The 12,649-nt window shown below is 37.3% G+C and overlaps 1 protein-coding gene across 1 annotated transcript in view; it reads right to left on the reverse strand.

The window, feature by feature from the left end:
- Positions 1-12,649, reverse strand: part of Cubn (cubilin) — a 280,054-nt gene that overhangs the window by 42,063 nt on the left and 225,342 nt on the right. Inside the window, exons 57-59 of the mRNA XM_026408130.2 lie at positions 7,301-7,501; positions 4,823-4,949; positions 781-998 (exon numbers count right to left, since the gene is read on the reverse strand). Of these exons, the coding sequence (XP_026263915.2) occupies positions 781-998; positions 4,823-4,949; positions 7,301-7,501 (546 nt within the window). The remainder of the gene's footprint in view (positions 1-780; positions 999-4,822; positions 4,950-7,300; positions 7,502-12,649) is intronic.

Here is a 12,649-nt window from a genome sequence, read left to right on the forward strand (position 1 = left end):
AATGCACCAAAATAAATGACATAGCCCCCTAAACTTAGTCAACGTTACCAACACTCTATAAATCACCCGTAAGATCTGACTCCAACTCCCACATCCTGATGTAACATATCACCAGGTTCCAAATGCTGTACTTCTGCTGTGGTCTCCCTTCTCAGAATCTCTTCAGAGTTTCACCCTGTCCTCTGCCTCTAGTTCCACGAGAGTTAGTTTAAGTCTCAGCTATTTTCCATTAGAATTTCTGTGAGAAGCTTCTTCCTTCTCAGGTTGTAGGGCCCTCCAGCCTTTTTTTTTTTTTTTTTTTTTTTTTTTTTTTTGGATAATCAGGTCTGGCTATGAGGTGAACACTTAAAATCCTCCAAGACTCTTCCCCATTTTAGGGGTAAAGTTGGTGTGGTCACTGGGGACCTCCTTCTTGGCCTGGCTCTTGCCTATCTTTAAGTTCAACTTTCACGCTTTCTGAAGTTGATAATATGAAGTTTGGGTCTCTTTGGAGGTTGGTTAGGTAGGCAGATCTGCCTTTGCCTGTGGGAGAGGTAAATGGGTTTAATGTTTTGTTTTTGTTTTTGTTTTTTATTTTTGTTCTTTTTAAATATTTTTTTATGTTTTTTTCTTTTTTATGTTGGAATTTTTTTAACCCAAAGACTTCATACATAATTTTTAAAACCAAGATGTATGCAAGATAGTCCTCTACTCTTAAATGCAGTTATAAAGGAAAAAAAATAATAATTAAAGTAGAACAGTAGGAGTCACGAAAAAGATTGACACTTCCAAAATCCTTACCTAATGTCGCCCGGAAAATTGCCCTCCAGCCTCTTGCTGTTTGAACAGAATCTGTCTTAAATACCAGGACCATGCTGTTACTGCTGCTCTTAACAATTGGGGGGAGCTTGGAACCGCAGAATTTTCCAAGAAGGGGATCGCTCATGTTGGGACCATCATACACCGCCAGGTAGTCGTGAGAGCAGAAGGCGGACAGAGCCACGTTAAAATCTCCAAACCTGTGCAACAAACCTTGTTAATGCTCATGTTCTCTGTCAGATGCCCATTAAATTGTATCTTTAGTCCTTCACACACACACACACACACACACACACACACACACACACACACACACCAAAAACTAATAGCACAATGCCTGGGCTTCACTTGGTAGGAAATTTTATAAATAAGACACTACTTCAAAAAGTTTAACCAGATGTTTTTGAGTAACTAGGATATGCCAAAAACTGTGATAGGAGCTGGGAACTTAAAAGATGAGTAAGATACAGTCTTACATTCAAAGAGTTGATAGCCTAGGACATATTAAAATCCATATGAGATCATGTTTTAATAAGTTGAACAATAATGTTTATCACTCCAGCAACACTTCAGGTTTTTAGTCTCACTAGGAGCATGGGATTTACTCTTCTCTGGGTAGTTTTTAAAATAAAGTGGTACTATTTTCCTATTCTTTACTTCTTGAAAGTATGTGAACATTCTAGAATCGAAGAAATGTGGGTTTTAGAATCAGCTTCATTCTTGTTCTTAGTCTTTGTTTCCCTCTTTTAAAATGGAGTTTACAGTAAAGTTAAATACAACAATATGTAAAAAACAATCTATAGCATCTGATAGACAGTAGATGCTCAATAAAATGAAATTATGATGATGATTTCAAAAAAGCAGATAAGAAATAATTGTTTCTCATAAAAGACTTAAAAATATAAAATTTATGGTAGAAAAGAATAAACTAAATTTTTTTTTGGGGGGGGGGTCTCATTTAATTGCCCTAATTACGATTTCATATTTAGAATCATGGTGGTTGTCACTGGAACTTGCCCAGATAGTCCTGCTCTGCCTTCCTGACACCTGGTACAGCTGCCCTTAGACATACACACCGAGGTCTGCTGTGTCTAGAGGGCTTGCTTCGACCATGGAAATGTAAACAGGAGTAATACCTATTACCTTAGGGAAGAACTTTTTAACACTATTACTAGTTTTGATACATTGCCTTCCCAGTGATGATCATGGAAGCAGATGTAGAAATGAAATCTTCCATGGTAAGCAGAGCCTCCTTGCTAGGCCATGCTGGCCACACTTGTACAAAGGAGAAATAAACCTAAAGAGTCGAGATGGCTTCCCTGGTATGCCTTGGGGTTGTTATTTATTTATTTATTTATTTATTTATTTATTTATTTAATGGTGCTGGGGATTGAACCCAGGGCCTTGTGCATGCAAGACAAGCACTCTATCAACTGAGCTACAGCCCCAGCCCGTTTGTGACTTCTTCTAACCTCTCCTTATGTATGTAGTCCTAACAATTCCTTAAGGCCTTCACAATGTTTTAACCGAGGCCTTTGCTTAATCATTTTGAGTAACTATTCTCAGAGTTCCAAACAAGCAAGGCTTCCAACTGGAATTACTTCAGGATTTTGTGGTAGGCTTACGATGGCTTAGTTTTTAAAATTTGTTTAAATTATTTGGTATCCTGTCCTTGTTTTTGTAGGTTGTTCTGCCTTCCCATTATTATTATTATTTTTTTTTGCTACCAGCATTAATAAATAACACCATAATATGGAATAATTTTTGAAAATACCTAATGAATAAGTACTTCCTTTTAAGAACCTTAAGTAAAAAAAAAAAAAAAAATCAATGTTTTTTTTTTTTTTATTTTCCTAAAACATGTTGGTTGGTTGAATGGTTTCAAACTGAAGATAAAAGATCAGGATGAAAAAATTCTTGATTTTCTTCTGCTTCATATGATATTTAATGTTTTTGTCAAAAAAGACCAGGCAGAACAATGGAAAGACCATTTCCAACCACCTAGACTTGTTTTTATTCTCCAGAGACAACGCAATTATTTTCCAAAATAAGAATCCACAAAGAAAGATAAATTCTGAGTTTCCAAGGGATCTCAAATCTATTTTGGCTTTTATTTTGTATCACTTTCTCAGAAGATATCAGGAAAAACCAATTGACAAGAAATCTTATGTGGCCAGCATCTTTTTAGAGCCGAGGTAGGTGTATTTATGTTTCACTAATATGTCTATCCGCATGGCACTCAGAATAAAATCTTTCACAGAATGTAGGTTTTTTAAATAATAAATAAATATATTTCCAAAAATGCAGATGTGAACTATGACTACAGTGAACCCCAGGATCCAGCTAGAAAAAATATATATATATATGTACATTTATATGTATATCATAGGTGTCGTATCTAGATGAGCTGATATATCTATCAACCACTGTCTGAAGGTTTATATCCCTCAAATTCCTATGTTGAAATCCTCATCCCCAGAGTAATGGTATTAGGAAGTGGAGATTTGGGAGGTGGTTAGGTCATGGAGCAGTGCCTTCAAGAAAGGGATTTGGTGCCTTTATAAAAGAAGCCCAAGAGAGACCCTCACTTCTTCTACCACTAAGGACACAGCAGGAAGGAATCTTCTAATAGGCAAAAAGTGACCCTCTCCCAATGCTGAAACTGCCTTGATCTTGGATTTCCCAGTCTCCAAAAGTATGAAAATTTGTGTTGTTTTAAGCACTCAGTTTATGGTGTTTGGGGATAGCAGCCTGAACTGATGAAGACAATAATCTTGCACGTGTAAGAAACAGCGGAAGTGGGAAGAGCTATCCTTTGTGCTTTTGCTCCTGGGCATGTAACCCCTACTCAGGACTCCTAGCTTCTGGCCCTGTGTTTGGTTTTGTATTTTTTTTTTTTTATCCCTAAGACTTAAAGACTTTGGGCCCCTGAGACACAAGTTCCTTATAAATAGTACCAGGTGTGATCTGCCCTTTTCTTCAAGGTTAAGTCTGTAGAGCACTTACTGACTCATACAGAAGCCACAGTGAGCTGGGTGAGACCTGCCTTACTGTCCAAGGTCTCCACCCACACTTCCTAGGGCAGAAAGCGATCACAGACAAATAGGGAGGAGGCAGGCAGGTGTCATCCAAGCCTGTCAGGCTTTTAGGTGGAAAATCCTACCAGGGACTGTAAACCACAAGTGCTAGAAATATGTGATGGAAGCAGTCTTGAACCTCATCCTTCTAGAGAACAGTGGGCTTCATGGCCTGCTCTCATCAGAGGAATAATGGAGAATGACATATGCATCTCTTACAGTGCAAGTCTGGAGGTATTTTGAGTCAAGAATAACAATAAATTTCTTAGCAGTTAGAAAATTGATCTTTGAGAGACTGCAGAGGGAAACATTAAGGATATGATCTTGAAGGGAAAACAGGACATGGACTCAGAAGGTGACTCTTCAACACTTTGGGAAAACTATGTGATCCTTCTGAGCCTCTGGTTTCTCACTGTGAGAGAAATGTGAGATACATCTATCTTCTGACTGTTTTAAGAATAAAATAAGACAATTAAGGAAAGTGTTAATAAAGTTTGTCATGTATCACAAATTCCCAACAGATGTCAACTGTTTTGCTATCATATAGGAACCTCACTCTTCCTTCTTCTTGATTTCCTTATGGACCACTGTGGTCAATCAGTGCTATCAGTAAAGGAATAGGGGGGGTGGTCTTGTGTGTGTGTGTGTGTGTGTGTTTGTTTGTTTTGTATGTGTGAATAAAGCTAAAGGTATTTTCTTAAAAAAGAAGCAAATCTGGTCAGGAAGGTGGTGCACACCTGTAATGCCAGCAGCTCAGATGACTGAGCCAGGAGGACTTCGAGTTCAAAGCCAGCCTGGGCAATTTAGTGAGTCCCTAAGCAACTCAAAGAGACTCTGTCTCTAAATAAAATACAAAAATGGGCTGGGGATGTGGCTCAGTGTTTAAGCACCCCTGGGTTCAATCCTCGATACCAAAACCAAAATAAACAAAAATCCATTCCACGTACTTGAGCAGAACCACTCTGTTGTCTCTCACAGTGATGTTGTACACACAGTAGAGATTGTTGGGGTAGTCGGAATACGAGTAGGAAGGACTCCTGATGACCCCAGTAGAGTTGAACGTACCTCCACAGGCTGCAACAGAAGGCAAGAAACACGTAGAGAACACACGTACTACTTAAGCATGGAAAAATAATTTTAAGTTTTTCTATATGATTGCACATTTTTCCATAGGAGAGCTCATACTCATTTTTCTTAAGATAGATTAATACCCCTTCATTGTGGTTACAAATGATTCTGATTTTTTTCCCCCCACTGGAAAGAAAAACAGGAGACAGGAAGGAAAGACAGGGAAGAATATTTTAAGGCACATTTTGGAAAGGTGTAAGTCTGAGTCAAATTAACGGTCAGAGAAATAACATTTCACGTGTTGGGGCATAACTGTCCTTTTGCTCTATTTAACGGACAGACTGACAGAGGGAAGAGACAGTGATAACTGGAAGTTTAGGAAAGGCAGGTAGAACCCAAGACAAGCTCCGGCCATCGAGATCTGGGAAGGACTGCAATCTAGAAATCTTAAATGATACAGATACAAGTCTTCCTGTTATGGATATTATAAAGTAAAGTACTAGAAACCAGTTTTGGAACTCTCCTGTTTATTTTCCTCTGGGTCAACTGTGTAGCTCTCCAGTCTTCTTTATTTGTATTTAGGTGTGAGATTGGTAAAGACTCTGCTTGCCCAAATTCATATTGTTTATCCTTAATAAGCATGAGGAAGGAAGGGCTGTTCCTCACTCTGACCCCAGCAATTCATAGCCCAAATCCCTTAGTTACACCCACAAAACAATAAAACAACAGCCCTAGGAATATAACAAAACTCCTTTAAAAAACACATTATTTTTGCTTTGGCTTTCACATAAGAGGGATCAGACAGTGCCAGCTAATGATGGCAAATGCTACCCTCTCATCACAGTGAGAAAGGCTTTGGTTATTTACTTCATGATTCAAAATAATAATGAGATTAGTGCATTTTGATGATGTTTCCATGGAGCATACACTATCAATGGGCGTGCTCCACCTATTTCTCTTAGAAATGAGAAACAACCTTAGGCTGGCATTTGAAGTTTTTATATATTTATTGTTTTTGCCTTGACTGAGCCCGCTTTCAGGGAAAGCTCTTCTCTGTATGCCTCAAAGTTTTCTGGTGCTCAGACCTCTGGGTACATCTGCAGAGAATTAAATGTCAGATCTGGGTAGCAATTCCTCTATTTCATTTGGTTATGTGGTCTTGGAAAGTTTACCAAAACTTAAATCCCTTCCATTTTCATACACTGTTGAGATTTGAAGTCAGTATCAGCAACGCTCTCAGAGTGAGCCTTATAGACTAGATATATTGAAACGTGCCTACCATGCTTCATGAAAAATGAGGGATTAAAGAGCTGAAGAATATGAAGCAAGAGGTTTAACTCTCCAAAGCAGAGGTTGTACCAAAAGAATCCTTCTCTTTATGCACCAAGACAGTAAGGGAAGAAATATTAACTGCCCAGTTCTGTTTGGTGGGTGCCAACAGACCTCCAAAGCCACGCAGAATCTACTTTACAAATGTTGGGGCTCAGGATTCAGATAGAAACTAGTGTCAAAGAAAAATGCAGGCCTTTTTCATGGTAATTAGACATGTTTAGTCTTCTCTGTGGATGGGACAGAAATTGATTTGAAGGGAAGCAATATTTAACTTTCTACCTTTAGCAATAGATTGGATCAGGCAAAGACAGAACAAAGCCAGGAAAGGTTTTATGAGTTTTATGTGCCCATTTCACTGAAGTAGAGGTGCTATGAGAAAAATGGAGTCAGTAGACTCGCCCAGAAGGAGGGGAAAAGACCATTTGAAACAGAAAAATACTATCATTTTCTTGGTAGTTACAAAGGCATTCATTACCCAGTCTGTGTCCTTTTTCACTTTGCCTTTGTTACAGACAAATTTTAACAGAGTTGAGTATATCAAGCTTGTCCCATAGGGCTTGTGCATTTTGCATATTGTTTAAATATTCTTTTCTTCCTATCAGAAGATCATAAAGATATTCTCTTATATTTCCTCTAGATTTATATTATTTTTCATTGTAACAAAGCGACTTGAGGAATAAATTAGGCGTCTGAATAATTCAGGATAATTCAGGCCAAGAGGCATCTTTATGTAATATACAAAAAAAAAAAAACAGCAAGAACATTCATTTTAACTTATATTACAAAGTAGATTCCAATTATGCATCTGATTTTCAAAGAGGAGGTCTAGCCAAAGTTCACAAAAGGTCTCTTTTTTTAAGAAAAAGACAGTCTAAGTACTTTCTCCCATATGCCTCATTTGTGAGTTTTTCCCTTCATGTCTCTGAATCTTCGAGTTGGTGATGTGTGAATCACAATGAAAACTCCTTGTGTAAATTACTCAAGAAAAACAGAAAATTTCAAACTACATCACTGTGGTTACTCACAGAGTTTCCTGTAGGAAAGCTTGAATCCCAGGTCCGGGGTGTGTGCGTTGGAGTAGAAGTTCAGCAGCACGGGACCAGTCAGGGTGATAGGATCCAAGGTCTCATCACCACACACGGTGGCAACAGGTGTGGAGGAGAGACTTCGACCTCTGACAATGTGCAGGCCATCATTCTCACAGCTCCCGGTGATGGCTGAGCGAGCTGTGCAGAGCAAGGAACAACCAGCATGAAGATCAGAATGTACATGTATGATGACACGACTCACAACCAGCATGACTCTGCAACATGTACAGCCAGAGCAATGAGAAGATGTGCTCCATTTGTGTATAATGTATCCAAATGCATTTTAATGTCATGTTTAACTAATTAGAACAAATTTTAAAAAAAATCCCAGGAGTTGGAGGTCTGCCAGGGCAATATAGTGAGATCCGTGTCTTAAAAAAAATCATCAAAATGAAATAATTTGGTCTAGTAATTCTACTCCTTAGAATTTTTATTAAGAACATATACTAAACAATGAATAAAATATCTATTTCCAGGTGTTACCTTGAATAGTGGTTTATGTTAAATTTATAAAAACAAGATTTACAATAAATAAGCAAGCACTTGAAAAAAAAAAAGAGCAGAAACCACACAATCAATGCTGTAAACATCAAAATGAAACCTTGCTGGGCGAATGCTGCATGTCTATAATCCTAGCAGTTTGGGAGGCTGAGGCAGGAGGATCACAAGTTCAAAATCAGCCTCACTAAGCACATCAGTGAGACGCTGTCTCTAAGTAAAATACAAAATAGGGCTGGGGATGTGGCTCAGTGGTCGAGTGCTCCTGAATTCAATCCCTGGTACCCACCCCCTAGAAAAAAAAGAACACTGTGATAATTCATGCAACGGATAGGAAATTAACATGAGAACCAAGAGACATTTTGGTATGTCAATGTTGAACTTTGTTTCCTGAGGAAATGATATTTACCCTGTATACTAAACAGAGAGGCAGGCACAACCAGACAGAACGGTGCAATGGATGAATTCCCTGAAACAATTCTGGATTTTCTTCCTTTATGAAATGGCTCCTTCAATTCTGTGATTCAAGCTGGGGACACTTCTGTCTCCCAGGGGATACTTGCTATAACTAAAGATGTTTTTGCTGCCACACTAGAGGGTGGGGTAGAAGACAGGGACGTTGCTAGATATGCTGCAAAGCACGGGACCATTCCACACCCAGCCTTCCTGCTACAACAAAAACTACCTGCCCCAAATGTCTATAGCGCTACTGTGGAGAACTTGGCCCAAAGCTTGTGTGGAGATAAGAGACTCCCACACCACAGAGAGATGGTTAGAAATTTCTTAATATTTATTGAACAGCCACCTTCAACATTCAAAGCAACCATATTAGCTTAAGGCTTTCATGTTTGTAAGAACACTTATCATTGTCTTGTTTTCAAAAAACAAATCATAAAACAAACATATTCTCTATATTTTTCTAAGAAAATATTAAATAGCACACACGAGAAATTAAGAAGATGTGTCCTACTACTATACTCCTTTTTACAGGTGATTGTATACTATTAAAACATTAGTTGGAATCTTAGAGAGCACAATCTTTCATAACCTAGTTTTTATTAACAATAATAACATAGCATCACATACTCTCTATGATTAGGTAGTCCTGGAAAACATTTTATTAATGCACACATCAAATTCCAACATGTAGATGTGCCATTCTACATTCACTCTATTGTCGATAAATCCTATCTTCTCCCCATTTTCATGACTAAAATTATTGTCAATACAAACATTCTTATACAAAAATATTTGAGGAAGCTTCTTATTGTTTCATTACACTAAATACTTGGAGCTTGACTTAATGGGACTAAGGTAAGATTCTTCTCCAGGTTTATCAGTTGGTCCTTTGAAAAGGTGTCACCAATTCTCACTCCCACAGCACTTTGGGTATTTGACCATCTTCCCAGTTCCACATTGTCACCATTCATTTGCAAACCTGCACCACTGGCAGTCCCCACCCATCTTCTCCACTTTCTCTGGGCAACTATTAATCTATTTCTATGTCTCTAGATTTGTCTATTCTGGACATTTCACATAAACAGAATCATATAATGTGACCTTTGGAGATTGGTTCTTTTACTTAACATAATGCTTCTGAGGTTCATCCATGGTATAGCATATATCAGAACTTCATTCCTTTCCATGGCTGAATAATATTTCCTCGTATGGCTATGCCACAGTTTAAAAATTTATTTATCATTTGATGAGCACCAATAAGTCTTCAATTCTCCTCAGTATATAACTAGGAGAAGAATTCCTGGATCAGAAGAAAACTCTGTGTTTAATATTTTGAGGTCCTGCCATTCTGTTTTCCTGAGTGGCTATATCATTTTTATAACCACACCCACAATGCACAAGGATTCCATTTTATCCACATTCTTGCCAACACTTATTATTGTTGACTTTTATTATCGCCATCCTAATGGGCATGAAGTAGTAGCTGATGGTGGCTTTCATTTGAATTTTTCTGTGACTAATGATACCAAGCATCTTTTCATATGCTTATTGTCCATTTGTGTATCTTCACTGAAGAAATGTCTATTCAGATCCTTTATCCATTTCTTAATTATTAATTATTCTTGATATCAACATATTTCTCCTGGGTTATTGTCTAGGAGTGAAATTCCTAGATCATAAATTAGGCATGTATTTAATTTTATAGGAAACTGTCAACTGGTTATTCAAAGTGGTTATGTGAGTGTACATTCTTAAAGGAAAGCAAGAGACTTCTCATTGCTCTGCCTGAATTTGATATAGTTTTTCCTTTTTGATATAGTCTGGGGTATGTGAAATGGTGCCTCACCATAATGTCTAGTTTACATTGTTCTGATGACTAATGACCAATGATGTAGAATACTTTTTGCATTATCATTGACAAACAGTAACAATTTTTTTTTGATAGTGGGGAGGTACCAGGAATTGCACTCAGGGACACTCAACTTCTGAACCACATCCCCAGTCCTGTTTTTTGTATTTTATTTGGAGACAGGGTCTCAGTGAGTTGCTTAGCGCCTCACTTTTGCTGAGGCTAGCTTTGAACTTGTGATCCTCCTGCCTCAGCCTCCCAAGCCGCTGGGATTTCAGGCGTGCGCCACTGCTCCCAGCCTGTAACAATTCTTTTAATTCATGCCGTTGCTAATTGAAACATATATTTAATACCTCCTTACCCATATGAAAACTTCATTTATTTACAAATTCCCCATTGAAAATGACCCAAACTACATCAATATTTTCTATATGAGCACATATCATAATGGACTATGAAATCTGACTGCCTATTTAGTGAAAACCTTTGTTATATAAATTGGGGAAATTATGATACATATTTACTTTATAATTTCAGGTCCCCTGGCCATAGACCTTGGCCCAAGGGTGGTCATGTGACCTAAGCCAACCCAATATGCATCAATCTCAAGAGCCTTTTTTGGAATCTGAAAAGAAGGAAGCAGTACATTGGTAAATATAAGAAATAACTCTGACACAGAAAAATAATTCCTGAATTATAGCATTTGCCAGTTTCTATGGTAAAAATACTCCCATCACAGCCAATTTCAAGCTATCAACATGAGATAATTAAATACAGAATATTGACGCTTGGGAGATCGTACAGGTACCACTTAACTTCAGCATACCTCTGGATTCATGTCATTTTTCTTCCTGGTTGTGGATAAGGACACATCTCTACTGTGAGGACACCTACACTACAGCCATAGAGGAGCCAGTGTTAAGGGAAGACTCACACTGGAGCAGCACAGTGTGAAAACAGAAGCATTAGAATATTTGATGCCACAACTTAACAGTAGATTGAGCAGACTACAATGGACTCAGCTTTGAGGTTTTCCAGGAATGAAAGCCAGTAAATCACTCTTTCACATTTAAGCCAAGTTGAATTAAATTTCCCATTAATTGGCCACAAAATTTTAATCAATATGATAGGATATTATTATTATTATTGCAATTGTTGTAATTATTGTTGATAGAACTCCATCATTCTCAGTTCTGTTGATAGATGGAGTGATTACTCCAAGATATGACAGTAAAACCCGATGTAAGCCAATCAGACATGTTCAAACTGTAAGCAATGGTATCAACCAAAGATGTTAAATTAAGAAAACATCTGCAGTAATATTTCCTGACACATGAAGGAAGAGGTTAGGAAAAACGAAGTTACTATACAGAAAATAGCAAACTATGGGGAGAAGCATGCGGAAGGGTTCTTACCACTAACTCCTCTTGTTCTAGAATTCCATTACTGCCTTTTTATTTTTAAACTTTACTTGATGAGATAATCAAGAATCTTCCCTATAAACTCCATTTTATATCTCAGCTAACTTGCAGATAAGTTACTACCTTTCAGAATCTTGACAAATATACTTATTTTTATATGTTTATGCATTAAAGAGTTCATCTCTCCTTTTTGAACCTGAGTATTATCCAAGTAAAATTCTAATTTTATTAGAAAATATTTATGCAGTTTGGGGCTGAGGGTGTAGGTTAGTGGTAAAGCGTGTGCCTAGCATGCCCAAGGCCCTGCGTGCATTTCCCAGTACAACAATGACAAAGGACAGAAAGGCAAAGAAAAGATTGATGCAATTCAAACTTTAGGTAATGTTAGAAACACACTTGACTCATAAGCTAAGTTTCTATCCAGCTTGAAGAAATCTTGAGGTATCAGTTTGAGATTCTATTTATTAAATTAACCTTGAAGGATTCCCTTATTTTGATATTGCTGGAATAAAAATACTTCTGGTCTGGGATTGTGGCTCAGTGGTAGAGCGCTGCTTGCCTCACACATGTGAGGCGCTGGGTTTGATCCTCAGCACCATATAAAAATAAAATAAAAATGTTGTGACCACTGAAAATTAAAAAAATAAATATTAAAAAAATTCTCTCTCTTTAAAAACAAATAAATAAATAAATAAAGGCATTGTGTCCATCTACAGCTAAAATTTAAAAAAAATACTTCTAGTTGGACACTGATCTACAAGTTAAAAATATGAAAGACTTAACTTTAATGACCTTGTCATGTAATCAGAAGCAATATGATATTGGGGAAAATAGGACAAGAAAGGAATAGATTAGATTCCAATTCATAGTTTGAATACTGTCAAATTATGTGCTTTAATTAAAACTGAGATCCCTTCTTGAAGACACAACAGCTCTATTGGAACTTTAAAATTTCAGAGTGGATAAATTTGAGAATTAAAAAAACAACATTCTGCATTGGTTATAGAAATATCTTTAATTAGCAAAAATGAACAAATTTGTAAAACCATAAATCACAGA

This window comes from Urocitellus parryii, chromosome 9, assembly GCF_045843805.1.
Source record: "Urocitellus parryii isolate mUroPar1 chromosome 9, mUroPar1.hap1, whole genome shotgun sequence".
NCBI lineage: Eukaryota > Metazoa > Chordata > Mammalia > Rodentia > Sciuridae > Urocitellus > Urocitellus parryii.